Source organism: Acomys minous (assembly GCF_964271855.1).
Source record: "Acomys minous genome assembly, chromosome: 7".
Taxonomy (NCBI): Eukaryota; Metazoa; Chordata; class Mammalia; order Rodentia; family Muridae; genus Acomys; species Acomys minous.
Window position 1 is genome coordinate 75,099,154 of NC_140488.1, and position 26,971 is coordinate 75,126,124.

Here is a 26,971-nt window from a genome sequence, read left to right on the forward strand (position 1 = left end):
TACAATATTTTCTTGCCTTTAATATATTTATATACTCTGTGTCTTTTGATTATAGAATTAAGCCCTTTACATTCAAGGCAATTATTGATATACAGGGACATAGTATTACCATTCTATTCATTCTTTTGCCTTACAGATCCCTTTTTCCTTTCTCCCTGTTAGTTTCCTTTGCAGTCAGGTGATATTCTGTAGTTATCTGCTTTGATTGCTGTATGTATTATCTAATAATTATAGTTTATCTTTGTGATTACCGCAAGTCTTATTTAAAACATCTTATAATAGGCTGTTTTGAGCTGACGATTATCTACTTTGATCACACCAAAATAACTCAACAATTTTATTTCATCTGCCTCTCCATAGTTTATGTTTCTGATACAACTTATATTTTCTATTAAGTATTCTTTAAGATTATTTTAGGTATCAGTTTAATATTTTAATTTTTAACCTTCATTCTAAAGATACAAGTGAATTACACTCTTATCAAGACTATTTTGAATTTAGCTGTGTATTTTCATGGCTTAGATTTTTTTTTTTATCTTGCTAATCAGCATGTTTTTTTTCTTCAGCTCAAAGGCTTCCTTTCAGCATTTCTAGCAAGACATCTCTGATATTGATGATACTTCTTTAGTGTTTATCTGGGAATTTTCATTTGCCCTTCATTTCCTTGCCAAGTATTCCTAGTTAGCTGTTTTTAACATCTGTACTTTAGATCTGTCTTCTCAATTTCTCATGGTTGATGATATTTCTGGATCATTAGCACACCCGTAAATGTGCCACTCCTTTTCAGCTGGTACTGTCAAATCTTTCCTCAATCTTTGGTGTTTTATTACTTGATAATATCTTGGTTAAAGCTTGCTTGTGTTAAATCTGCTTAGACACTTGCTACTCACCTCTAAAATTTAGAGTCTAAATGGATACTTACATCTTTTCTGAAATTTATTGTTTCTACTATTTTTTCATTTAACAAAATTTTTATCTGTTTGTATCTCAACTTCTTTTTATTATTATAATTAGAGCATTTGCTCTCTTGATGCTGTCCCATACATTTCACACTATTTCTTCATTCCTTATCATTTTCTTCCTCATCTCTTCTTTGGCTACATATTGTTAAACTGTCTTTCAGTTCAGTTTCTTCTACTTGATCAGACCTTCTACTGGTGCACTTTATAACAGTATTTATTTATTTATTTATTTATTTATTTATTTATTTATTTATTTTGGTTTTGGAGCTCACTGTGTGGGCCAGGCTGACCTGGAACTTGTGATCTTCCTGCCTCTGCTGTATGCTATGGATACAGGTTACAGGCATGCTCCTATATGTTTAGCTCTGTTTTGTTTTTGTTTTCTTATTTTCTTTTTTTTTAATTTTATGTATATGGGTGTTCTACCTGCAAGTGTGCCTGTTGCTTGCAGGGGCCAGAAAAGGGCATCAGATTCCCTAGGGCTGGAGTTACAGATGGTTGTGAGCTGTCATGTGGGAGCAGGGAATGGAGCAGGGAATTGAGCCCAGGTTCTCTTGAAGAGCATCTACTGGATCCTGCCCTCTTTATCTTCTTTTTTTAAAACATTATTTATTTATTGAGGAGGAGAGGGAAGCTGAAGAAAGTAGGCCACATTGTATGTGTGAAAGTCAGAGGAAAACGTGTAGGAGTCTGGTCCCACCTTCAACCAGGTGGGTTCCAGAGCTCATCAGGCTTAGCAGCAAGCACCGTTATCTGCTGAGCCATCTCATCAGCCCTGTTTCTCTATATTCTTGTAAATGTGTTCGTTTGTATTATTATTAGACAGGCAGTTTATAAATCTACATTTCTTTCTTTCTCTTTAAAAAAAGAAAAGATTTCATTGTTGCCCAGACTGGTTTCAAACACCTATGGACAAATGATCCTCACACCTCAGGTTTTGAATGCTAGGACTACAGGTCTGTGCCTTGCAGTCCAGTGTGTAAGTTTCTAGTTTCTTTAGAGGCTTTTACTGGCACCTTATTTAATAATTAGGATGGATTATTATTTGTTCTTTGTTTTTGAAATCTACTTGTCTATCATTAATATAGATGTTCCTACTTTTGATTATATTTACTATAGTGTATTTTATCCTATATTTTAAACCAACTTTGTCTTTTATTTTTTATTCACAAAACAAAGTATATATTTAGCTTAGGTGTTGTCAACAGATGTATGCATAAAGAAAATGTGATATTGTGGCTGGGATGTAGATCAGTTTGTAAGGTGCTTAACTAGCGTGCATGAAAGTCTAGATTCTATCCCTAGCACCACATAAAGTCAGGTATGTTGGCACATACCTCTGATCCCACCATTGAACAGGAGGATCAGAAGTTCAAGGTCATTCTTGGCTACATAATAAATTCAAGTGTAGCTTTGTCTGCATGAAAGCTTGTCTCTGAAAAAAGTAAAAAAGATGGCTGGTGAGATAGCTCAGTAGATAAAGGCAGTTGCCCTGAAAGCTTGGCAATCTGAATTTGATCCCACAACCAATTCCAAAAAGAAAGTGTAATGAATTCCACACATGTGTTGTACCATACAGACACCCATGTGTATTTATATATACAAACAGATATTAAAATAAGTTTAAATGTGGTATTTATACACAATGAAATGTTATTCAGGCATAAAGAAGAATTAGAAAATGGATACAACTTGAGACCATCATATTAAGTGAAGTTAGTCAAACTCAGAATACTTTGAAAGTCAGAAAGTCAAATATTGCATGCTTTCTGTCATTGGTGAATCCTGGGGTTTTATACATATGTAAGGCCATTAATGTATATAAACATTGTGAGTGTAGAATGGAGATTAAAGGAAGGAAGGAGACTAGTAGGAGGAGATAAAAGGGAGAGGAGGGAAGGAGGAAAGAATATGACCCATGTATATACTATACTGAGTGAAATTGTCTTTATAATGCCCAATACTATGTAAACTGAGTATATGCCAATAAAGAATTTTTTGTAATCTTGATATTGTTATGAATTGTTTTTTAAAATTAATTTATTCCTATTACAACTAAATTGTTATCCCATCCCTTCTATCCTCTTGTTCCTCCCTCCCTCCCTCCCACTCTCACCCTATTTCCGTCCCCTAGGTCTATGACCAAGGGGGCCCTCCTCCCCAACTATATGGTCATAGGCTATCAAGTGTCATTTTGGCAGCCTGCTTATTCTTTCTCTGAGTGCCACTAGGCCTCCCCACCAAGGGGAAGTGGAGAATTTTTTAATGTCTTTTTGAATGTTTCTTTTTGTTTTAATTTAATCATCTTTGCCTTTCAGTTGGTTCATTTGGTCATTTAGATATAATATGATTCTTAATAATGTTAGGCTTACTTTATTTTCAGGTAGTAAGGAATTAAATCACGGCCCCATACGTGCTAGGCAACCATTCTGCCACTAAATTATATCTCCAGCTCTCCAGCCCTTCTTTTGCTTTTTACTATAAGATATACTCTCACTAAATTGCCCAGAATAACCTTGAAGTTATTTTGTTTCCTGGCTAGGCCTTGAATTTGTGATCCTGCAGCCTTTGCCTCCTAGTACTGAGACTACAGACCTGCACCACCACATTCATCTCGATTAGACATAAATTTACCATTAGGTTGTTTGTCTTCCAATTATATCCTATTCTTTGTGGCTGTTTTGCTTTTTACTTACTTCTTTTGGATCAGTTGGATTTTGTGAATCTATTTATCTCCTTTTTGGCTTATTAGGTATAACTTATGTGTCACTTGATGTCTATTGTACACATTTAATTTATAATTATCTACCTTTAAGACGTATAATGGAATATAATATATTAATTTCCTTTTAATAGTATTATACTCCATTTTGTGAATGTTGCACAATGCATTCAATCCACCAATTAATAATGGAATTTAGGTTTTAAGTTCCATATTTTGTTCTTACGTGTAGCGCTAGATGAACATCTTGTACTTGTTTGCTTTTGAGGCTATATCCATATATCTATGGAATAACATAGTCACAAAATGCTCAGTTAGGCATTTTTAAAATATTCTAATCCTTTTTGGTGGTTTATTGATTCATATGATGTAATATATTTTATCTTTCTAAAGATATAAATATTCTTACGGTGATTTGAGATTTGTTGTGTTATAATTAACCATAAATAAGTATTGTTTGCTAAAAATATCTCACATTTTTATTGTTTGTTTCAGCTTTACAGGCAATCGATACTTTAAAGATGTTATTAACAGATGAAGAATCATATGATAATGGTGTATTTGAAAGTGGAGTTTCAACTACCAAAATCCTGAGGTTAGCCATACAGTGTGCTCTAGAGGTAATTCATATTTATCTTCTAATATAGTATATGCTTTTCTTTTTTGAAAAATAATTCATAAGCTCACCATCAGCTAGGCACAAGAGAGACGTCCCTTTATTCTCTTTCATCTCATGTTTTCACACTAAGCTGCATAGAGAATTGTCATGTTTCTCTTCTTCTGAGGTAGTAGCAAATTTTTGTTTAAAACAAATAAAAACAAACGTACCAAAACATCATTTAAAAAAAACTCCAGGATATCCAGCATGGTGGTGCACATACCTGTAGTAATCCCAGCACTTGGCAGAGGCAGGCAGATCGCTGTGAGTTTGAGGCCAGCCTGGTCTTCAAAGTGAGTCCAGGACAGCCAGGACAGAGAAACCCTGTGTTAGAAAAGGAGGAAGAGGAGAAGGAGAATAAGAAGAAAAGAAGAAAAGCAGAAAAATAGAAAAAAGAAGAAGAAAGTAGAAGGAAGGAAGAAGAAGAAGGAAAGAAGAAGGTGAAGAAGGGAAGAAGGAGGAGGAAAAAAGAAGGAAGAAGAAGAATGAAGAAAGAAGGAAGAAGAAGGAAAAGAAAACAACTCCTGGACCACTGAGATAACTCAGTGGGTAAAGGCAATTGTAACAAGTCTGGTAACCTGAGTTCAACTCCCTAAACTCACATAAAGGTGGAAGGAGAGAACCAACTTCACAAAGTTGTCCTCCGTCCTCTACATATGTGTCCCCCCCCCACATCATAATAATGATGTATCATGATGATGATGAAGAAGATGGTGATGATCATGATAACAATGACATTTTAAAAGTAAGAGAAACTTCAGATTTTAAAAATGTTATTTCAGCAGCAGAGAACATAGCTCATAGTAGATCATTTGCCAAGCATGCACAAAGGCCTGTGTTATATCCCCAACTCTATAAAAAGATAGAGAATCTGTCACACCATGCAAATAAATATGTATCTACTTAGAATATATATTTGTCATCAATTTAAATGAAATAGTTTAAACATTTGCGGTCTTTATTGAAGAGGGAGTGGTGTCTCACTATGCAGCTCTGGCTGGTCTAGAGCTTTCTATATAGACCTGGCTGGCTTTGAACTGATAGAGATCCATGGGTCTCTGCTTTCTCAGTGCTGGGATTAAAGATATGTGCTAGTACTATGATAAACCGTTATCTCTTCTTTTCTAACAACAAAATATACATTTTAGTTTAATAAAAACATCTGTTTTTACTTGCCTTTGACTACTGAGCTTATCTCAGAAAACACCAAACGCAAACAACAAACAGAATCACAAGCAGTGCTTTGGGGAAAGCAGTTTCTATTTCCAGGGAGCTGAATAGGGAAAAATAAAGGCAGAATGAGAGACAATGATAACCGAATCTTCAGATAACAGACTAGACAAGGGATGTTACGGAGGTAAAACACTGCTTTCTCTTCTAGAATAAGCTACCTTATCTTTTAATCTGTATTAGTTTCATTTCCTGTTGGAGGGATAAAATACCTTGAAAAAGTGATTTAGAGGGTGAAAGAATTTATTTGGCCTATACTTACAGAGGGCTTAAAGTCCATCGTTCTGGGAAAGGAGTGGTGACAGGAGCACGAAGCCAGCCAGTCATATTGCGTCAGTAGTCCAGGAAGGCTAGGGCATAACATTGGGCTGGACTAGAAAGCCTCAAGGCCTGCCCCCATTGGCGTGCTTTCTCTATCAAGGCTTCACCTTCTGAAGTTTCTGTAACATTTCCATACAACACTGCAAACTCAGAACTAAGTGTTCAAATCTAAGAGCCTATGGGAGATATTTTACATTGAAAGCACAACACTAGCCATTCATAAAATTTACCTACATACATATTCTAGAACCTAAAGAACCCTGGCAGAGGACTTCCAAGATTCCTATAACTACCTCTCTATATACCAGGCATCACACCATATATTTTATCTTCTCAACAATAATTGTAGGTAAACTGTACATATTCCTTTCTAAAGCCAACCTCTCAGCTTAAGCACTTGCTTCTTACATCACCCGTTGCCTTTGTGTTCTCTTTTACTGAGTTATTCCCATAACTTATACATTTCTTCTTTCTTTTTCAAATGAACAAAAACTTTTAAAAAACTGTCTTAACCATCTTCTTACCATCTCCTGCCTAATTTGTTTTCTTTCTTTCTTTTATAACAAAGCTCCTCTGAAATATCTATACTTATTCTTTTATATCTCCTGAACTTTGTCCTGGTAAGATTTTTTTCAGGAGAGTGTACCAAACTGCTTTTGTCAAAGTCACTGGTGACCTGGTCCTGCATATTACAATGGTTAAATATTAGTCCTCATTATATTTTACCCATCATCATCAGTAGTCAATACAGTTGACTGTTCTTTTTTGAAGCACAATTGGCTTCTAGTACTCTTTGTTTTATTCTTATCAGTCACTCTCTCTCACTCTCCTTTGATGGATTGTCTTTTTATTTCTCTTAGATTGCTGTCAAGTGATGACATTGGGAGATATATATAGGAATTTTGAGAAGGCAGGATAAGATATAAACTAATCATTCATGAAGGCAGGAAATGAATGACTAAGGAAGTGCCATGTGCTTGCTAATAGGATTAAGACTCATTTGATAATGTTCAAAAATAAAGCAAATAGTTGTATAATTTTGTACAACTTCTACATTCTGCCTAATGAATGAAAGAACAAAAGTCAGTGCAAAATTGTACTTAACTAGATCTTCAGTTTTATAAAATGAATGCGATGAATGAAAACTGTCAGTAAAAGTAGAGTAATTATAATGAATACTTCTAGAATTTTAAGTGGGTGTATCAGAAGACATTAAGTGAATGAGACACAATGACAACGTGGAAGCATCAATGGGTTGGAGGTTTTACTGCAGGGTTGCTGTAGTCAGTAATAGAGGGAATGCATAGATATGTAAGAGAGTGTGAAGAAAATGAAATTATTCCCAATATTCAGGAAGTTGAACTAGCCTAGGTGTCTATCAATCATTGAACTGATAATTAAATTGTAGTACGTATATACCATGGAATTATATTCAACTATAAATGCAAATGAAATTTCAGGAAAATGGAACTTTAAAAATATACTATGTGAGGATATAATAAATAAACACATGTTCTCTTTCTTATGCAGACCTTAGCTTTGATTTCTTTGACTGGTATGTTTTAGTTCATCATCTGGGGATGGGGATTTGGAGGCTTATGGAACTTTCTCTAGCCATGCTGATGTGTAAATTAGTGTCGTCTTAGCAGGTTTTACACAGGTAACCATATTGTTGAGTATTCATGGGAGCTACATTCCTGTCCTGCCCAGAAAAATAGCTATCATCCAAGTCCTTAGGTTTTTACAATCTTTGTGCCCACTGTTCCACAATATCCCCCGAGCCTAAGGTGTAGAGGTTGTGTTATAGATGTCCCATTTAGGGCTGGGCAACCCAGTCACCTCTTTCTCTGCCTTTTGACCAATTATAGATCTTTCTAATAGTCTCCATCTGATGAAATGTAAAAGAAGCTTCTTTGCTGGTACATGAGATCTTCACTTAGGTCATAAGGATGAGTATTTAGAAGGTGGTTGGGAACTCTATTTCTTTAGTTGTATGGTAGTACTAAGTTCTAAGTTCACCGTGATATATTAGTTATGTTTCTGTAGCTGTGATAAAATGACATGACTAAGGTAACTTATAGAAGAAATGGTTTATTTGGAGCTTATTGCTCCCAGAGGGATGACAGTCCATCATTATCATGAAAGGGAACTATGGAGCAACAAGCCAAGAGCTCACATCTTTTTTGCCTTTTTTATTAAAAAACATTTTCATACAATATACTCTGATCACATTTCCCCTCTTCCAATTATTACCAGATCCAACTCACCCAAATCCATGTTCTTTCTTCTCTCTCTCTCTCTCTTTCTCTCTCTCATACACACACACACACACACACACACACACACACACACACACACACACACAAAATAACAAACAAAAGAGAGACTTCCAAAAACAAGTAAAAAAAAAATCCTGCAAAACCACAAAATTGGAAACCAAAGTACATAAGCAAAAGACCAGTAAGACAAAAAGTTCCCCCAAAACCTGATAGAGATGAACTGGAAATAGCAAGTAGCTTTTGACCCTGCCTCTGGCGATGTAGTTCCTCTTCTAAGCCTCCCCTAACAGCACCACTCACTGGGGACCAAGTATTAAAATGTTCAAGGATGTTGAACATTTCTTATTCAAATCACCACATGATCTATGACCTTCCCAGCAATGGGTTCTTGGCTAGGTTTACAGTACCAGGTATGAGTTCCCTCCAATTAAGTGGGATTTAGGTCCGATTAGTTGTTTGTTGCCTCAGGATACAAGTCTCACTGCCACATCATTGGGAATGTCTTGCTTTCCTATTGTGAATCTCAGGCTTTATAGCTGGCTTTGGTAAAGGTTTTCCTTGGTGGTTTGCATAACAACTTCCAACACTATTAGAGGTAACCCTCAGTCAGCTAGCTTTCAGGTCAATACCAGCTTAATTTGCATGGTGTCTCCATTAGCAGGGTCTTATGTTCATGTTCTAACAGGCAACCAAGAGTGATTGACAATAGCCTGTATTTTTTGATGGGGTATCTTGGACAATAATGGATATAGAGACCAACAATTTGAAGGGAAGTATCCCGTTACCGGGCACTGGAGTTTTTGTTAAATAAACACTGGCTCCTATGGGAGCCTTATCTTGCCATGTAGAGGTAATTATATTAAAACTGTGATTTTAAGTCAGCTTATAAAGTACTAAGTTTCCCTATGGCTTTTTCAAACCATTTGTTGTTCTTTCCACCTTCCCCCTCTATATTAACCATCCATTTAGGTCTCCCCCAATTTTCACTAACCCTCTTCATAGCACCTATACCCTACTAGCTGCATTTCTAGTGCGTCTTCTCCCTACCTCCCACAATGGTCTCTTCCTCTTTTCCTATCTTTTATGGCTACTTCAGGTTAAACACTCAAACCTAAAGATTCAGATCTAAGATCCCCAAATAAGAAAGAGAAAGCATATGGCCTTTCTATTTATGCATCTGGGCCACTCCACTCAGTATTATTTTCCAGCCCTATCCATTTACCTGAAAATTACATTTCTCTTTGTAGCTGAATAGAATTCAATTGTGTATATGTCCACATTTCATTACCCATTCATCAGCTGATGAACATCTAGGCTGTTTCCATTTCCTGGCTATTGTGAAGAAAGCAACAGTAACCATAGATCAGCAAGTATCTCTGTAGTAGGCTATAGAGTCTTTTGGAAATGTGCTCAGGGAGTGGTGCAGCTGAACAGTGATAAATCTGTTTCTAGTTTTTTGAGGAACCGCCATACTGATTTCCATAGTGACTTCACCAGTTTGTACTTTAAAGAATATAAAGGCATTTAGATTAGTTTATAACAGTATGAAATTGTTTTAATTATTAGTAATGGAATTTAAGTTATTGAGAGGCTAAAATATTACAAAGATCATCTGTCTATGCATTGAAAATTCTCAGAGATGGGGAGAGGGAGGGAGGGGGTGGATAAAATAACTTAGCAGTAGTTAATGCAGCAACAAATGAGAAGAAATCACTTAGGAACCATAGAAACAAGAGAAATAGAGACCATGGCAACATTAAAGATATAGGAACCATAGCAACAATAAAGGATCTAGGGACCATGGCAACAGTAAGAAGTATAGAAATCATGGTAACTAATAACAGATATAATCTGATGACAAGAAATTCAAAGTGGTGATTTTAGGAAAGAAAGGGAGAGGACACCATGAAAATAGCACTGAAAAATGAAGGTACATACTCTACCTCCATCTAGAAAGATAATGAAAGCAAAATCTATTGGTACTTGAGAAGCTTCCCATGTAAGCAGTATCCTTGGATGAAACATACATTTTCATTGCAGAAATAACATGGAGGAAACTTTCAGAGAAGAGGTCTCTCATAGACCTTTCTGATAATGGACTAAACTAAAAGTGTATAATAGAAAGGTTGAAGGAGCTGAGAGAAGTGAGAAAAGGATGCAGAAGGGGAATATACAGAACCTTTGCAGTATTATAGTACTAGAAACAAGGGAATTCAACAATTTAGGGTTCTTTTGGTTACTGTCTTTAAAAAAAACCTTGGATGGGGCTGGAGAGATGGCTGACTGGTTAACAGCACTGGCTGCTCTTCCAAAGGACCCTACTTCAGTTCCCAGCAGCCACATTATAGCTCACACCTATCTGTAACTCCAGTTTTAGAGGATCCAACACCTTCAATTCCCCTCCCATCTGGATCCACACTCTTTGGCTCTCATTAGAAAACAGGCATCTAAGCTGGGGTGTGGTGGCCCACAGCTTTAATCCCAGCACCCGAGAGGTAGAGGCTGGTGGATCTCTGAGTTCGGGGCCAGCCTGGTCTACAAAGAGAGTTTCAGGACAGCTAGAGCTATTACACAGAGAAACCCTGTCTCAAAAAACAAAAACAAAACAAAACAGAAAATAGGAATCTAAGGAATAATTTTAAAAATACAATCCAATACAATAAAACAAAAACAAACAAATAGGAATAGGACAAAGCAAACAGAATAAAAAGAGCCAAAGGAAAAACACAAGAAAAACAGAAGTGAGTTTCTGAAGATAAAATGAACCTGTTTCCTTTTTTTCAATGAATTATAGCTTTATTCTATACTGTTACTTCTTTTGAGAAAAAAATGAATATATTACTTTGTAATATATATTTCTTTGTATAGATAACCTGTTCCAAATATCACTTTCTTTAAGATGTAACTTAACATACTATGTTTCTTTTAGAATGGACAACAGTCTGTGGCAGGCAAAGCTTTGGAATATTTATATGAACTTTCAGAAGACCCAGAAGAAGTACTTGGAGCTTTAAAGTAAGAAATTCATGTTTTATGGACAAGTAAAGATTTCTCTTCTCTCCTTATTCTTAATTTCCAAACTTTGCCAATATAGTATTGATGATATTAAGGCCTTAAGTAAAAGCCAGTAACAAAGATTCTCAGTTAAAAGAACAAAAGCAAAGGTTTGTGGTTGAACCTTGTCTCCCACTTCTTCCTTTCTAGAAAGGAAAATTATTTGTTCGAAGGGATAGTTCACATGCAATACTGAGGGTCAGATTGGAACATGATGGCACTACAGTTGTGATTGTGAAAAATAAGTAACCTAAAGGATGTTAGGTCTGTTCTACTGCTTGTCAACTCTGTTTCAGGCAATACTTCTAACAGGAAATAGAGTAATCGAATTATTTTTGTCAGAAGTTGAAATATCTTCAATCAAATATCTAAAATCATTCAGAACATATAGCATTTCTTTTTAAGTAATTTATTTTTCCCACTGTCGGGAATAAAACCTAGGGCTTCATCCATTCTAGGCCGGCAACAACTCCAGCCATACACCCGTTTTGAGACAAGGACTCACTGTGTAACTCTGGCTATCCTGGAACTGGTTTTAAACCTGTTGTTTTTATCCCCTGAGTGCTGCAATTCAGGCACGCACTACCACATGTGACCTTCCAGCCCCATCTTTTCATTTTGTTTTATTAGTTCAAGTTTTACCTTATTTTATTATTTTATTTTATAAATAGGATCTTAGTATGTATCCCAGAGTAACTTTAACTTCAAAACCCTCTTTCCTCAGCCTCCCAAATGCTGGTATTACACAGGTGTACTGCTGTACCAGGCTCAGATACTATTTCATAAAAAAGCACTTTCAGGTCTGAAAATCAACTACTTCGCCATACCATTTTGTAGCAATACTTCCAGGTCCCTTCAAAGATTTGTCATTTGTTCTTCTGTGTTACTCGAAAACCAATTATAGGTTTCTTACAGAAAAAAAAAAACAACACACAGAGTCGTATACCATATTTGATGTTTCTGTACTTAGATGAACTTGGAACTGTTTAATAACTTATTATAAATAATAATTTTGTTTTAAAATTGTTAAATTTCACTTCCAAACCATAAAGTTTATGTTTTTATTGCAACCTTTAAAACAATACAAAGATCTACAAATAAGACTAATTTAACCCTCTTTTCTCATTTCTGTATCCTGGTATAATCAAGGTTGATAAGTTGGTGTAATAACTTTGACATACTTCTTCCTAAGAATCTCTCTCACTTGCTTGCTCTTGGTTTAACCTTCATTCTCTCCCTTCCTCCCTTCTTTCCTCCCCTGTGTGCAGTGCTGGGGACGGAATCCAGGGCCTCTCCTAGATTACTTTCTATTGCTATAATGAAAACATGATCAAAAGCAACTTGAGGAGAAAAGGTTTTGTTTGGTTTATATTTCCTGATCACAGTCTATCACTGAGGGAAGTCAGCAGAATCTGAAGGCAGGAACTGAAGTAGAGAATATGGAAGAATGCTGCCTACTGGCTTGGTACTTATGGCTTGTCAGCCTCCTTTCTTATAGAATCCAGGGCCACCAGCCCAGGGGTGGGACCACCCACAATGGCTGGGCCCTCCCCCATCAATCTCTAATTAAGAAAATGCCCTACAGCCAGATCTTATGGAGGCATTTTCTCAAGTGATGTTCCTTCCTTTCAGACAACTCTAGTTTTTGTGTCAAAATGGGGAAAAACTAGCACAGACTCACACAAGTACTCTATCACTAAGAATCATCTTCTGTATTGCTTTTTTACACAGGTGTCTTGTTCGAATTGTTCTTCCACAAATTTCTCATATGCCAGAATCTGAAAATAAGTAAGTTATTTAAAGAGAGATTGTGTCTTTACTGTTAGAAAACATAGAGTAGTTTTAAATGGAAACTTTATATTGAAAGATATATTGTGTAGTGGATGAAATTAATATAGATTTTGAGCCAATCTTCCTGGATTCATATTCTGTATGGTTATTTATGAGATGTATAGCTTAGATAAGTTTCTTGTCATTTCTTTTCTTCAGTTTTTCCATCTGTAAAATGGAAACAAAACCAATGTGTGCTTCATGGAGTTTCTTAGTTACTTGGTGAATTAATATATTTAATAGGTTAAAAAATACAGTCTATAGGGAAATCATTCTATAAGTAAATAAATGAGTGCTTGGGAGTTTATAAGTCCTCCCATTTTATGTATGACCTGATCATGTTTTTCTGTAATTCTTTAACTGTAGATTCAATGGAATTCACAAAGCACAAATGTTGTAGTGAATAGTTGTCGACTCTTGTTCTCTATTATCTCAGCTAAGACTATAGAAACACATTTCTCCTCACAGTTCCCATAGTATAAGATATCCAGAACTTAACTAGTCATGGAAAGAAGGACATTAATTTCTAGGCAGCAGGAAAAAAGTATTTAAGAAGTGTTCTCCATCTCCAGGAGATGCATCCTTGAAATATGTATGGGTGTGATGATGTGATATCTGGAAACTTCAAAATAATACAGAAGTAGTTGCAGGTTTACAGTGGGATAAGATGGATGAGTTAATAATTGTTGAAGCTGGGTGGTAAGCATACAGGAACTAAACATAACTTGTCTTTTAGCATTGGAACATCTTTGAGATTATCAACAATAAAATTATTTTTAAGGTGTAGGGAGTTAGGAAATTCAGAACTAAACTTTAATAGCTGTCAAATTGTGAAGGCTGGGAGCATTTGTATTTAACTTTGTATCTTTGTATCTCTGGATCTAGCTTAGCAGCAGGCACATAATTGCCACTACGTGTATTTGAATAACTGAATATCAATGCCTTACATTTTCTGATGCTCTGATAAAACACCACAATCAGCACAACTGGCAGAGTGGGGTGGCAACTGAGAGCTCACATCTCAAACTGCAAAGAGGAAGCACAGAGTACAGAGGTGCCAGTGCTTTGAAACCTCAGAGCTCTTCTCCATTGTCATACTTCCTTCTGAAAAAAATAACACCACCTAATCCTCCCTAAGCAGCCACCAACTTGGACCAAGTATTTAAATACCCAAGACTTATGGGATGCATTTTATTCAAATTACTGTAATTAGTGTTTTACAAGCTCTTCAGCACGGTACTTAAAAGTTCTTCATAATCCATGTAACTGTAGCACTCAGTCAAACCCTACCTGTTAATTCTAATTCAGAAGCCGGTAAAGGAGGAGGATATTGTACGAATTAATAATAAATTGTAGAACATTTAATTATTTATTATTACTTTCAAATATGTATGCTAATGCAGAAAATCCAGCATTTTTCCGGTAGAGGTCAGCATTTGATAAGATAAAAATTCAACTAACTTAGTAAAGACATTGTAAAGCACCTAACTCAATAATGATAAACAAGAGAATTGAATTTTAGTGTGTTGTTTCACTTATTTTTTCCGTTTCTCTTAGGCAATCACAACATACTTAATTTCTCTAAGCTATATTTTCTCCTCTGCAAAACAAAAACTGGACTACAGTGTTTTAAGTTCTTCTCTATTTTAAGATTTCTATAGTTTTAGATTAACAGTATGGCCTAGTTTGGTTTCTATGGCTGTGATAAAACACCATGACCCAAAAGCAAGTTGGGAGAAAAGAGTTTGTTTGGCTTCTGCTTCTATATCATTGTTCATCACTGAAGGAAGTCAGGACAGGAAGTCAAACAGGGAGGAACCTGAAGGCAGGAGCTGATGCAGAGGTCACTGAGGGGACACTGCTACTGGCTTGTGCTCCATGGCTTGCTTAGCCTGCTTTCTTATAAAACCCAGGACCACCAACCCAGGGAAGGCACCACCCACAGTGGGATGGGCCCTCCCCCATTAATCACTAACTAAGATCATCAATTACTAAGTAAGAAAATGCCTAACAACCAGATCTTATGGAGGCAGTTTCTTAATTGAGGTTCCCTCCTTCCAGGTGACTCTAGCTTGTGTCAAGTTGACGTAAAACTATTCAGCAACGGGGTATCTTTATAAATTGTGTGCTTAGTTATTTAAAACAGTTTATCTTCTACATACATGTTTTTGTGTCCCTGATCTTCTTTGTGATACATTTTTGCATTCATGGACCTTGTCTGGGTTATTCTAGATAACAACTGAATTAAATTAGTGAAGTCAACTTTAGCTTAGTTTAATTCAAACTGACAAAGGTTTCTATAAAGTTATTATACATAAACTTGTAAGACTTACAAAATTTGTCTTCCAGAAATCACAGACTGTTAAGTAATACTACCTGCAGTCATGGGCAGGTTTTGGTGTGGGTTTGTACGTGCATATGTGCATGTGCGTGTGTGTGTGTGTGTGTGTGTGTGTGTGTGTGTGTGTGTGTGTGTGTGTGTGTGTGTGTAGGTCTTTCTGTATTTCTCACTCTTGCCTAAAGCCAGTCTTCTCCTATTTCCTGTAAATGTCCTTAGATGAGCTTCTCAGAGCTTCCATAGTCATTCCTCTGATTGAGACAAATGGTCTTCTATTCTGTTAAGTGCTCACTGTAGATTTTTCTTTTGTCTTTGAAGTTTTTTTTTTTACTTTTCTTGGCTTAAAACAGAATTTTGGTTTAACAGTTATTGATTTTATATGTATATATTAGACAATAATGACTTTCATTGTGACATTATGATAAGTGTGCATCACATACTTTGATCTTCATTTCCTGTTACTGTCTCCTAAAGCCCTTTCCCACTGGTCTTTCTTATCTTCTAAAATAGTTACTGGGTCTTTTGTTTCTTTTTTTGTTTTGAGACAAGGCCTCGCTATGTAGCCCAGGCTGGCCTAGAACTCACTATGTAGTTCAGGCTAGCCTTGAATTCATAGAGATCTACCTGCCTCTGGAGTGCTGGGATTAAAGACATGCATCACAATATCTGATCAGTTACAGCTTTCCCCCCTTATGTTTATTTTTTAAATTTTTTCAATATATTCTTTTATTACACCACTTTTCCTCGTTCCTTTTCTTCCCTTCAGCCCCTCCCAAGTACTATCTTTCCAACTTTTTAACTCCTCCCATGCCTACCCCTCAATTTGATGGCCTCCTTTTCTTTATGATTGTTTTACACACACACACACACACACACACACACACACACACACACACACACACACACATACACACATGTGAGTGTGCACAACTATATCTAAATACAACACCTGCTTAGTCTGTTTTTGTTGTTTGTGTATATATTGTTTTAGGGCTGACAATTCTGCATTGGACAACAACTAAGAAGAGGGCTCATCCCTGGAAGAGTCTAATTCTCCTTTTCCTAGCAGTCAGTTTTGTTGCCTGTAGGTCCTTGTCCAGGGGTGGGACCCTGTGACAGTTTCCCCTTCCATGTTAGAATGCCCATTAATATAGTCATTGTCCTGGTCTTGTCTTTGCAGCCATTCCTAGGAGAGACTGGTTCACAGAAGACTCCTGGTATTCAGCCTCTTACAGTCTTCTGCCCCGTCCTCCTCAATGTTCCTTGAGCCATAGACAGGGGAGGCGTGACATAGATGTGCCCGTTACGGCAGGGCGGCAGGGCTCCGCACGATCAGTTGATCTCTGCATTGTGTCCAGCTGTGGTTTTCTGTGATTTTCTCCATTTGCTGTAAAGAGAGGCTTCTTTGCTGAGGGGTGACATGTATACGTATCAGAGGGTGTAAGGAGAAGCTTTAGAATGTAGTAGGGAACTTTGCTGGCCCAGCAAAGTGGCAGTAGTGGATTCTTCTCTAAGGTCCATGGCCTCACTAGCCCTGGGATGCTGGCTAGGTTTCTAGTTCCAGGCATGATTTCCCTCCTGTTGAGTTGGGCCAGTTGGGCAGCTGTTGTTTGTCACCAGCATGTGAGTGCCACTTACTGCATTGTTACAAATGCCTTACCTTGCTGGCCGTCGTCATGGCTCATAGGCGTGGCAGCTGGGTATGACTACTCTGTTGCCTCCTCTATTGGCTGTGCGCATCATACTTCCCTGTCACTGCGGGAGCTAGAGTGCAGGAAGGGGCTTTCAGATCATCTGAGTCCTCTAAGTGTCTTCAGCAATAGGGGCCACCGTCAACCTGAGAGGCCACCAAGGCCTACATGGATAGTCTAGTTTCGAAGGTCACTTGGGCTATGCTGACCAACCATTCCAAGGAAGGTTTACTCTGCGTGGTACCAGAGGTTTTGCTAGTCTATAGTTCTTTTGGGGAACACTGGTACTCCAAGCTTAATTTCCTTTAAGATATGCATACGTATAATATTGTATATTATATACATAAACACACTTATATGTATTATATATAATTCTAGGTAAATACAAAATAATATGATTCTTTGAGGCTTTATCAAATAATGTTGGTGTTATTTGTCCCTCGTCCCTCCATCTCTGTCTGTATTGACCGACCTCCTCCCGAGTTGGAGCCACTACCTTTTTTTCCTGTTTCCCACTTCATATTACCTACATCTTGCTATTTCCCTTTCACATACCCCTCCCCCACCTAGTGTTCTTTTATACTTTTCTGGTTTCTGTGGTTCCTCCGTGTTTTATACTCACATTGAGGATTTGGAGCTAAGAACCACAGATAAGAGAGAATATGCGGGCAGTGTTTGTCTTTTTGGGCTGGGTTAACTCAGTGCTTTTTAGAGAATAGTTTTAGGTTGATAGCAAAATTGAGAGGAATGTGCAGAGATTCCTGTATATCCCTTCTCCCTGTTTACCTATAATTAACCTCCATCATCAACACCCTTTACCAGATAAATACAGAAGGCATAACTACGGGAACAAGGCTGATACATTGTCACCTTACCCAGTTTTCCCTAAGGTTCTCTCTCAGTGTTCTATATTCTATGTATTTAGACAAAGATGAACATCATACCATACCATAGCATACCATAGCATACCATACCATAGCATACCATACCATACCATACCATACCATACCATACCATAGCATACCATGCCATACCATACCATACCATACCATAGCATACCATGCCATACCATACCATACCATACCATAGCATACCATACTATATCATACTATACCATACCATAGCATACCATGCCATACCATACCATACTATACCATACCATACTATAACATACTATACCATACTATACCATACCATAGCATACCATGCCATACCATACCATACCATAGCATACCATACCATACTATACCGTACTATACCATACCATACCATACCATAGCATACCATACCATAGCATACCATAGCATAGCATACCATAGCATACCATACCATAGCATAGCATACCATAGCATACCATACCATAGCATACCATAGCATACCATACCATAGCATAGCATACCATAGCATACCATACCATACCATACCATACCATAGCATACCATACCATACTATACCATACTATACCATACCATACCATAGCATACCATACCATAGCATACCATAGCATACCATACCATAGCATACCATACCATACCATACCATACCATAGCATACCATACCATACCATACCATACCATACCATATCAGAGTATTTTCTTTGCTCTAAAAATCCTCTATCCTCTACTTATTTATCCCTCCCTTTTCAACTCCTTGCTACAGTCATAGGTTTGTCTTGTACAATGTCATGTAGATATAGTCATAAATGTTCTTATTTTGGCTTTTTCTCATGTAATAAGCATTTACAACTCCTACATGTTGATTTTATGACTGATAGCACATATCATTTCAGCACTGAATGTACCACATCTTGTTTCTCCATTTACCCATTAAAGGGCATCATGATTGCTTCTATATTTGGAAATGTATTAGTTGTTTTAAATGGTATTATAAACATTCTAAATCTGTGGGCCTTTGTGTAGTATTAGATTTTAGCTCCTTTAGTCAATACTTTGAAGCAAGATTTCTGGCTTATGTAATAGGTAATAAGTGACGTCTTTTTGTTTTACCTCACATTTTCTTGATGACATATCTTAAGGAGCATCTTTTTATATGTCATATTCTTAGATTTTAATAGTGTTTAAATTATATTCATTTGTTTATTTTTGAGAGGGGTACTTATATTGAAGTCAGATAATAACTTTGAAGAGTCCATGTTTTCTTTCTTTCCACCGTGTGGGTCCTAGGGATTGAACCCAGGTTGAGTTGTCAAGCCATTTTGCTGTCCTGAGACAATATCATATGTTCCTAGCTTCTCTGAGATGTTGATGTAATATCTCATTCCCCTTATTATATAGCTCATTTTCTTGCCTTACTTTTATCTACTATTTCTCCTTTTCTCTATTTTTAACTAAAACATTCTACTTTTTAGTAGGAACATTAGATTTAGCCACTGTGCTGAACCGATTCAGACAATACTAGTCTAGTAAACGAATCAACTCCTGTTTATGTAGGGCATAGCTACATAGAAACAGAATGAGTCTACCATCTTTTTTATTAATCTGTATGAATTGCACGCATTAATTAGTTTTATAGTGACATTGGCATGTATATATCATACACTGATCATGTCTCCGTTGGCATGTATATATCATACACTGATCATGTCTCCCTTGGCATGTATATAGCATACACTGATCATGTCTCCCTTGGCATGTATATAGCATACACTGATCATGTCTCCCTTGGCATGTATATAGCATACACTGATCATGTCTCCCTTTCCTTTTACTTTCTCCTTCCTGTTTGTCCCACTCCAGAGCCCCTTTCTCAATTCCAAATTTTCTCTTTTATTCTCATGTCATTTTTCTAAATTTGCAAATGTGAAAGAAAATATCTACTACTTATCTCTTCTGTGTTTGGCTTATTGTACTTACTCATTTTGGAAAGTGTCTTTTCAGTTCATTTGCCAATTTAATTGATTCTAGTATTCATTCTTTTAAAAATATTTACATATTCTGGATAATAGTCTCTTACCATATGATTAGCTAATAGATATTTCTCCTATCTCTGGGTTATCTTTTCACTAATTATTTTCTTTGTTATGCAGAAGTTTTTTAATTCAACATCTCATTTATGAAATCCTGCCTTTTTATAAGCTACTAAAGGTCCTATCAAGAAATCATTGCCTATGTCAATATTTTGAAGTGTTTGTCCATTTTCTTGAAATGGTTCAAGTTTCACATTAAAGCCTTTGATCATTTTGAGTTGATTTTTGTAAAGGGTGAGAGTCACTGCTCTAGTTTTGGTCGTCTATATATGGATATGCACTTTTAAACTCACCACTATTTATTAAAAGGCTGCTATTCTCCAATACATTTTTTGAGACAGGTTCTCACTGTGTAGCCCAGGGTGGCTGTGAACTCACTGTGTAGCTCAGTCTGGCCTTGAACTCACAGTGATCCTCCTGTTTCCACCTTCCAAGTGCTAGGATTTACACGCATGTACTACCATGCCCAGTCATAGATATTTGAAGGGTACTTATCTAAACCATCACATTACTTCTTCATTGTGCTAAGTAACATTTATAAAAAGCTTTGTACAAACACCTCTGACAATTTCCTTAACCTAGATGCTATCCTGGATCAAAGATTGTATACAAAAGATGTTTATTTGTTTGCTTGTTTGAGACAGGATCATACCAATTTAGCTTTTTTTTTTTCTTTTGGAGGCACAAATAAAATTGATTTCAATGTTCAGTCAAAGCACTTAACCATATGAATCCAGGGCTTAAACCATACAGTCTTTCAGTGCCTTCATGGAGAACTGTCTGTCTGACGATGAGTGTATTTAATTCTGGACCCTCTGTTTCATTCCAGGCATCATTGTATCTATTATTTATGCCAATATCATGCTGTTTTTATTAGTATGACTCTACTGTGGGAACCTGGATCTAGAAGGGGGTCAGGGAGATGGAGTCACCAACCCAGGAAACAGACTCCTGAGACCAGCATCCTGTGAAGATCTACTCTTATTATACAGCAGCAAGCATTTTTGTATAGCTTTTGGACCAATGGGGAGTTGACATAGCTCTGGGGCAGCCAACTATCCCATTGCCACTCTGAGGAGGTACCAGGCCTGCCAGCGTCCGAGGAGACTTCCGTGCAGACCAGGACCATTCTGAGGCTCTACCATGCTGGGATCCTCCTTTTGTGTCATGTGGTTTGCCAGCGGACATGTGCACTCCTATTATTGAGCAGTGTGGAAGCCTCCTTCACTGTCCATCGGGCCTCATCTAGGGGCTGCAGCACCCATAAGTAGTATGTTTTAAGGTCAGATATTGCCATATCCTCTTTTGGTCAAGAGTTGTTCTTGACTTTTCAAGTTATTTTTATGGTTCCAAATGAATTTTAGGATTTTCTTTTTTTTCTTTGTTTGGTTGGTTTTTTTGAGACAGGGTTTCTCCGTGTAGCCCTGGCTGTCCTGGACTCACTTTGTAAACCAGGCTGACCGCTAATTCACAGAGATCCACCCACCAGCCTCTGCCTCCCAGAGTGCTGGGGAGTACAGGTACAGGTGTGCGCCACCACACCCAGCTTCAGTCCTTACTACTTATTCCATTGTAACTACAAATATCAGTTCTTACCCTCCTGAAAAAATCATCATATCCACTGTAGAAGAACAAAAGATTGTAGAAGTGCAAAGGCAGAACAAGGAAAGGCATTTGTTGGCGTTTTATACCGTTTATGGATTTTCTTTATTTCCTCCATTATCATCTTCATTACTAAGGATTTGAGGTCATTTTCTTATGCTTCAGTTGTGTTTCAGTTCCCAAGGTTAAATTCGTTGGGGTAACTGGGTTCTGGAGATGCCATAATATTTTGGGTTTTGTTGCTTGTGTTTTTACATTAGCCTTTAGTCATCTTGCTGTTCCTTACATTGGGAGGTAGTCTCTGGTGTCCTTCACTGGTTGTTGAGAGTAGTTTGTTGGTGAATGTATATAGTTTGAGATCTCTCACTTGTGGGGATCAGGGAACCCTTCCCTGGATCAGGCGGTGACCTGATTTTAGCTCCAGGGGACTTTGCTCCACACCCTGGGCTCCCCACTGGACCAGCAGAGGCTGGTGCTGCTGCTTTGCAGCCTAAGGTTCAGTCCAAGATAGTATTAGGTACTATCAGCCTTTGGCTGGGCTTTGGAGACCCTACCCTCAGCTACCTGGGCCCTGGGGCCTCTGTTCAGTCTGCCAGAGAGTGTGGGAACTGTGCCATAGCCGGAGAATGTGTCCACAGCCTCCTGGGCTCCCTGCGTGGTCCCTGAGTCCCTGAGTAGGCCCTGAGGCCCTCTGTGGACTGGCAGAGTGATCCAAAGTGAGATCTATCCTAAGTCCACACTCTGGGCTCCCCTATAGGCCAGCAAACACTGATGTTGGTCCTATGTAACCCACTGTTCAGTCAGAGAGAGTGCAGGTACAGCCCAATTAGACTGTGCTGGGCTTTGGAGACCCTGCCCTTGGCCACAGGACCATGAGGTTTTTGTGGACTGGTGGGATGTTTTGAGGTCAGATCCACCCATTCTCTTGGGTTCTCCCCTGTGCCAGCAGATCCAGATGCTGGCATTTCACTGTCCACACTTCAGTCCTAGATACAGAGTCTGAAATACGGGGAGCAGCTACAGCTTGCTGGCGGGTACATAGCCAGTTTCTGGTGACTGGGCACCGGTCCTTCATGGACCACTTGGATGGCCTGTGGCCAGACCCACCTGTGCTCTGCACCATGTGGACCCCCTCTCACCTAGGGCTGTCCAGGTCTTGAGGTCTGTAGCCCCCATCCCAGTCCCTAGTCTCTGTCCTGCTGCTCAGACACCATGCATAGTTGGCGCCACCATTTTTGATCCCCCCAGAACAATTGATTTCATTTTGTGTTGGCCATCTACTTCTGGGCATGGGGCTTATCCCGAGTGTGGTTTATTTATACCATGAGATTCCATTGGTCAAAACTAATTTTTCCTTCGTAGATGGTTGACAATTGGAGATTGGTTAGCGAAGAGAAATGGCGTTCACTTCTCCCTCCCAGCACTGGGACCCTGTCTGGATTGAACCTGTGCATGCTGCCCCAGTTTCCATGAGTTCATTAGTCATCTGGTCTGTTGTGTCTGGAAAACAAAGTTTCCTTGGCGTCATCCATCCCTTCTGGCTCTCACAATCTTTCCCATCTCCTTCTCTGCATAGCTTCCTGAGCCCTGAGGGCAGGGTTTTGATGACGATATCCCATTTAGGACTGACAGTTCTGAAATGTCTCACTTTTTGCCCATTGTCCAGTTGTGTATCTCTGTATTTGTTCTAATCTACTGTAAGAGGAAGCTTTTCTGATGATAATTGAGGAAGATACAATTCTATGGGTATAACAGAATATCATAAGGAGTCATTTTATTGCTACATTTCTTAAGCAGATCAGTAGTGTTTGATTTTTTTTCTAAGCCCATGGCCTATCAAGTTTAAGACACCCAAGCAGTGTCAATCATGGGTTCTATCTTGTAGAGTGGGCCTTGATCCCATAAAATTGTGGTTGGTTATTCTCATAGTGTTTGTGCCACTATTGTACCAGCATATCATGCAGGTATGTCACCACTGTAAATGGCAGGGTTTGTAGCTGGGTTGGTGAAGGGTCTTAAGAGGCACCAGCTCAATTTCTGTGTTCAGGATTTGTGTCCTGATCCAAGTCTGGCGTATCTGACTGGGTGGAAAGATTTGACATGGTGTGGGAGGGTTTCTTAAGGAATCCTATAGATTAGTTTCAGAGCAGGTAGTGGTGGCCTAACTAGGCTAGGGCACTGGACATAGGACTTGGGCTAGACCTAATTTGGGAGGGATGGTGAGGGGGAGCAGGAAGACTCACCAGGTTAGACCTTGGAGAAGGTTGTGCAGGATTTTTACTGGGTTGACAGGTTGGATGAAGCATGGGAAAGATTTGTTGGTTAGGGCAGGCAGGGACAGGTCATATAGTATTATGTTTTTCATTTCAAGTTCCATTTGTTCTTTGTTGGTATAGGAAAGTACTTGATTTCTGTATGTTTACCTTGTAGTCTGAAACCCTATGGTGACCATTTATGAGTTCCAGTATTTGAGGGTGGGAGTGGGTGGAGTTTGGGGAGGGAGCCAGTAGAGTCTGTTACTTTGATTTTCTATAAAGACAAACAAATTATCTGAGAACAAATATAGTTCCTTCTTACCTGTCTGAATACCCCCCCATTTTATTGTCTACTGTAATAGATATCTTCTCCCATTCAAAATATGACAGGCAAAAAGTCGTGTTAATCCCAGCAGTAAGGATAAAAGACAGAGCCTTGGTGCATGTTAGACAAATGCTCTCTCACTGAATTTACATCGTCTTTCTGTTAAGAAAGCTTTAATAAATACTGTACAATTCTGAGTGCCAGAAATCCTAAGATTAGCTTGCTATTGATTCAGTGTTTTGTGACTAATTCCTTGGAAATAGTAATGTTCCCATTCACTTTTTGTTTTCATTCACTTTTCTTTTTCTATTCTTCCCCTTTAAAAGATCTTTACAAAGTACAGCATTACACTATTTTTTGTGAGGTTTTTGGTGCAGTTTGGACATAGGTTGAGGTTCTCAAGGGTCTGGCTCACATGAAGGCAATATTTGAAAATATTGTGGCACCTTAAAGAGGCAGGGCCTACTTGGAAGTCCTTTGATCACTGGGAGTGTATCCTCAGAGGAGATTGTAGAAATCCTAGTTTCTCTCCTTCACCCCTTATGATTTCTGCTTGGCTATGTAAGCTCTTCTACATACATGTGCCCCTGCCTGATGTGCTGTGACCTGCCAATCTTACCAGATACAAATCCACTATGTGCTAAATATACCTGTTTTTAATACAAACACACACACACACACACACACACACACACACACACACACAAAATGTTAGATATTTTGTTGTTATAATAAAAAGCTGTCTAGTAAATTTGCGAGCAAAAGTCAGATAAATTCTTTCATTTGTTCCTCTATCTATAAGGGTCTTCCCCTACCCCTTTTTGGCTTCCTGAAGATTTTTTCTAGATATTTTACTTTCTGTGTATTGAACTATACTGCTAAGGCTCTGCCTGTGTCTGTCTGCCCTCCCCCTCTCTCCCCTTAATTTTGTTTCTTGATCTAAATCTTTGGTTTGATACATAAGATTAACTTGAGAGGGTATTTCAGCCATTATGATTTTGCATATTTTTTCTGTTTTGATATTTCTTTTTTCAGTGTTACCATTATACATTTCACTTTTTTCAGTTGTTCCACAGTCCTTGGGCTTTTTGTCTTTATTCTCTTTGGTTTGAGGTATTTGAAATCTTTGTTGGTATATCCCCTTTCAGCTGTGTCTGGTCTGCTGACAAGCCTATCACAGGAATTTTCATTTCTGCTGTTTTGAAGCCCCAGCATTTCTTTTTGATTCTTTCTTAGAATTTCTTTTACTCTTTTTATACTGCCCATGTATGTTTGTATATTAGTGTTCTCTTGAGTAAGTTCTGTCTCTCTCTCCCTTCCCTCCCTCCCTCCCTCCTCTCTCTCTCTCTCTCTCTTCCAACACACACATGCACACACGCATGCATGCACACACCCTCTCTCCCAATCTGATCATTTTATCATCTCTGCTTGCCTGTCTAATGGTGGCTGTCTCCCCAAATTATTTTTTGCCTTTTAGTATGATTTTCTATTCCCTCACGAGACAGACATGATAAACCAAGTTAAACGAACTGATCCAAATAGGCTTTTTAGTTGTGTGATGGCAAGTTATGGGGGAAGGAAGTTGTTCTGTAGTTTTCTCTTCCCTTTTATATGGACAAGGTGACTAAAGTGAACTGGTTTTAGCTATTTCCACTGAATTCAGTATAATAAAAAATAATTTTTAAAAGAGCATGGGCTGGAGCAATGGCTTAGCAGTTAAGAGATAGGAAGTACTTTTAGAGGACCTGAATTTGGTTCCCAGTGAGCACATGGTGATCTATAACAATCCATAACTCCAATTCCAGGGCATCTGACACTCTCATCAGACTTCCATGAGCACTAGGCAAACATATGATGCATATGCATTTATGCAATCAAAATATTCATACACACTAAATAAAAATATTTCAAATGATGTATTTTCCCTATTCTTGCCAGAAACATGAAGGGATTTTTTTTCCCAATGCCTCTGTGAATATCTGGCTAAGCTACCATGCTGAATTTTATAGAAGAGTTGAAATCTCCTTATGAATAGATCACTTTGGAGTTTTTACCTCTAAGACTTGTCCAGGATTATCATCCAGTGATTTGTTAACCGTAGTCCAGGTTTTCTCACTAAGGCATTAGTTCCCAAGTCTCTGCTCCATATCTCCCTGCATTCACCTGTACCACCTCAGCAATCTTTTTGGCAGTAACTTGGTCTTCTTCCTCACTACTGTTATGGATCCAAGAAGAGTTGTTGATTTTTTTCAGTCTGTTCTGGTTTTTACTTGTTAGGTCAGAATGTTAACTTTCAGAGTCCTAAAAATAGAATGGAAAGCCAAAATGATTTTGCTGAAATTTGTTAACCCCTTAAACAAACTTGACATAGGATTAAAAGATTAGAGTACTAGAGTTGACTTTTTCACTAACTGTGTCACCTTACATAAACTGTTCTCTACTATGAGGTGTATGTTTCCTCAGCTGTAAAATGAGGAGTTTGTATTAGATAAATGATTTTTATAGATGGCTTTCCTTAGAATGCTGCAAATTATGTGGCACTTCCTTAAAGATGAGATTCAAGTCCACCATCTATGCTTGCTTCCTTCAGAACACGAGACAGAATCTCAGGTATTACACTGAACCAGCCCATCAGCCTTGCTTTTTCTTAGACATTAGACTTCTATACAATTTTACTTAAAACAGAGATTCAAATTCCTGTCCTAAAACAAACAAACA

General features: G+C 38.0%; 1 protein-coding gene across 1 annotated transcript in view; it reads left to right on the forward strand.

Moving 5' to 3' along the window:
- TEX11 (testis expressed 11) overlaps positions 1 to 26,971 on the forward strand; it is a 219,150-nt gene that overhangs the window by 140,123 nt on the left and 52,056 nt on the right. Inside the window, exons 18-20 of the mRNA XM_084789325.1 lie at positions 4,180 to 4,304; positions 11,102 to 11,187; positions 12,958 to 13,014. Of these exons, the coding sequence (XP_084645451.1) occupies positions 4,180 to 4,304; positions 11,102 to 11,187; positions 12,958 to 13,014 (268 nt within the window). The remainder of the gene's footprint in view (positions 1 to 4,179; positions 4,305 to 11,101; positions 11,188 to 12,957; positions 13,015 to 26,971) is intronic.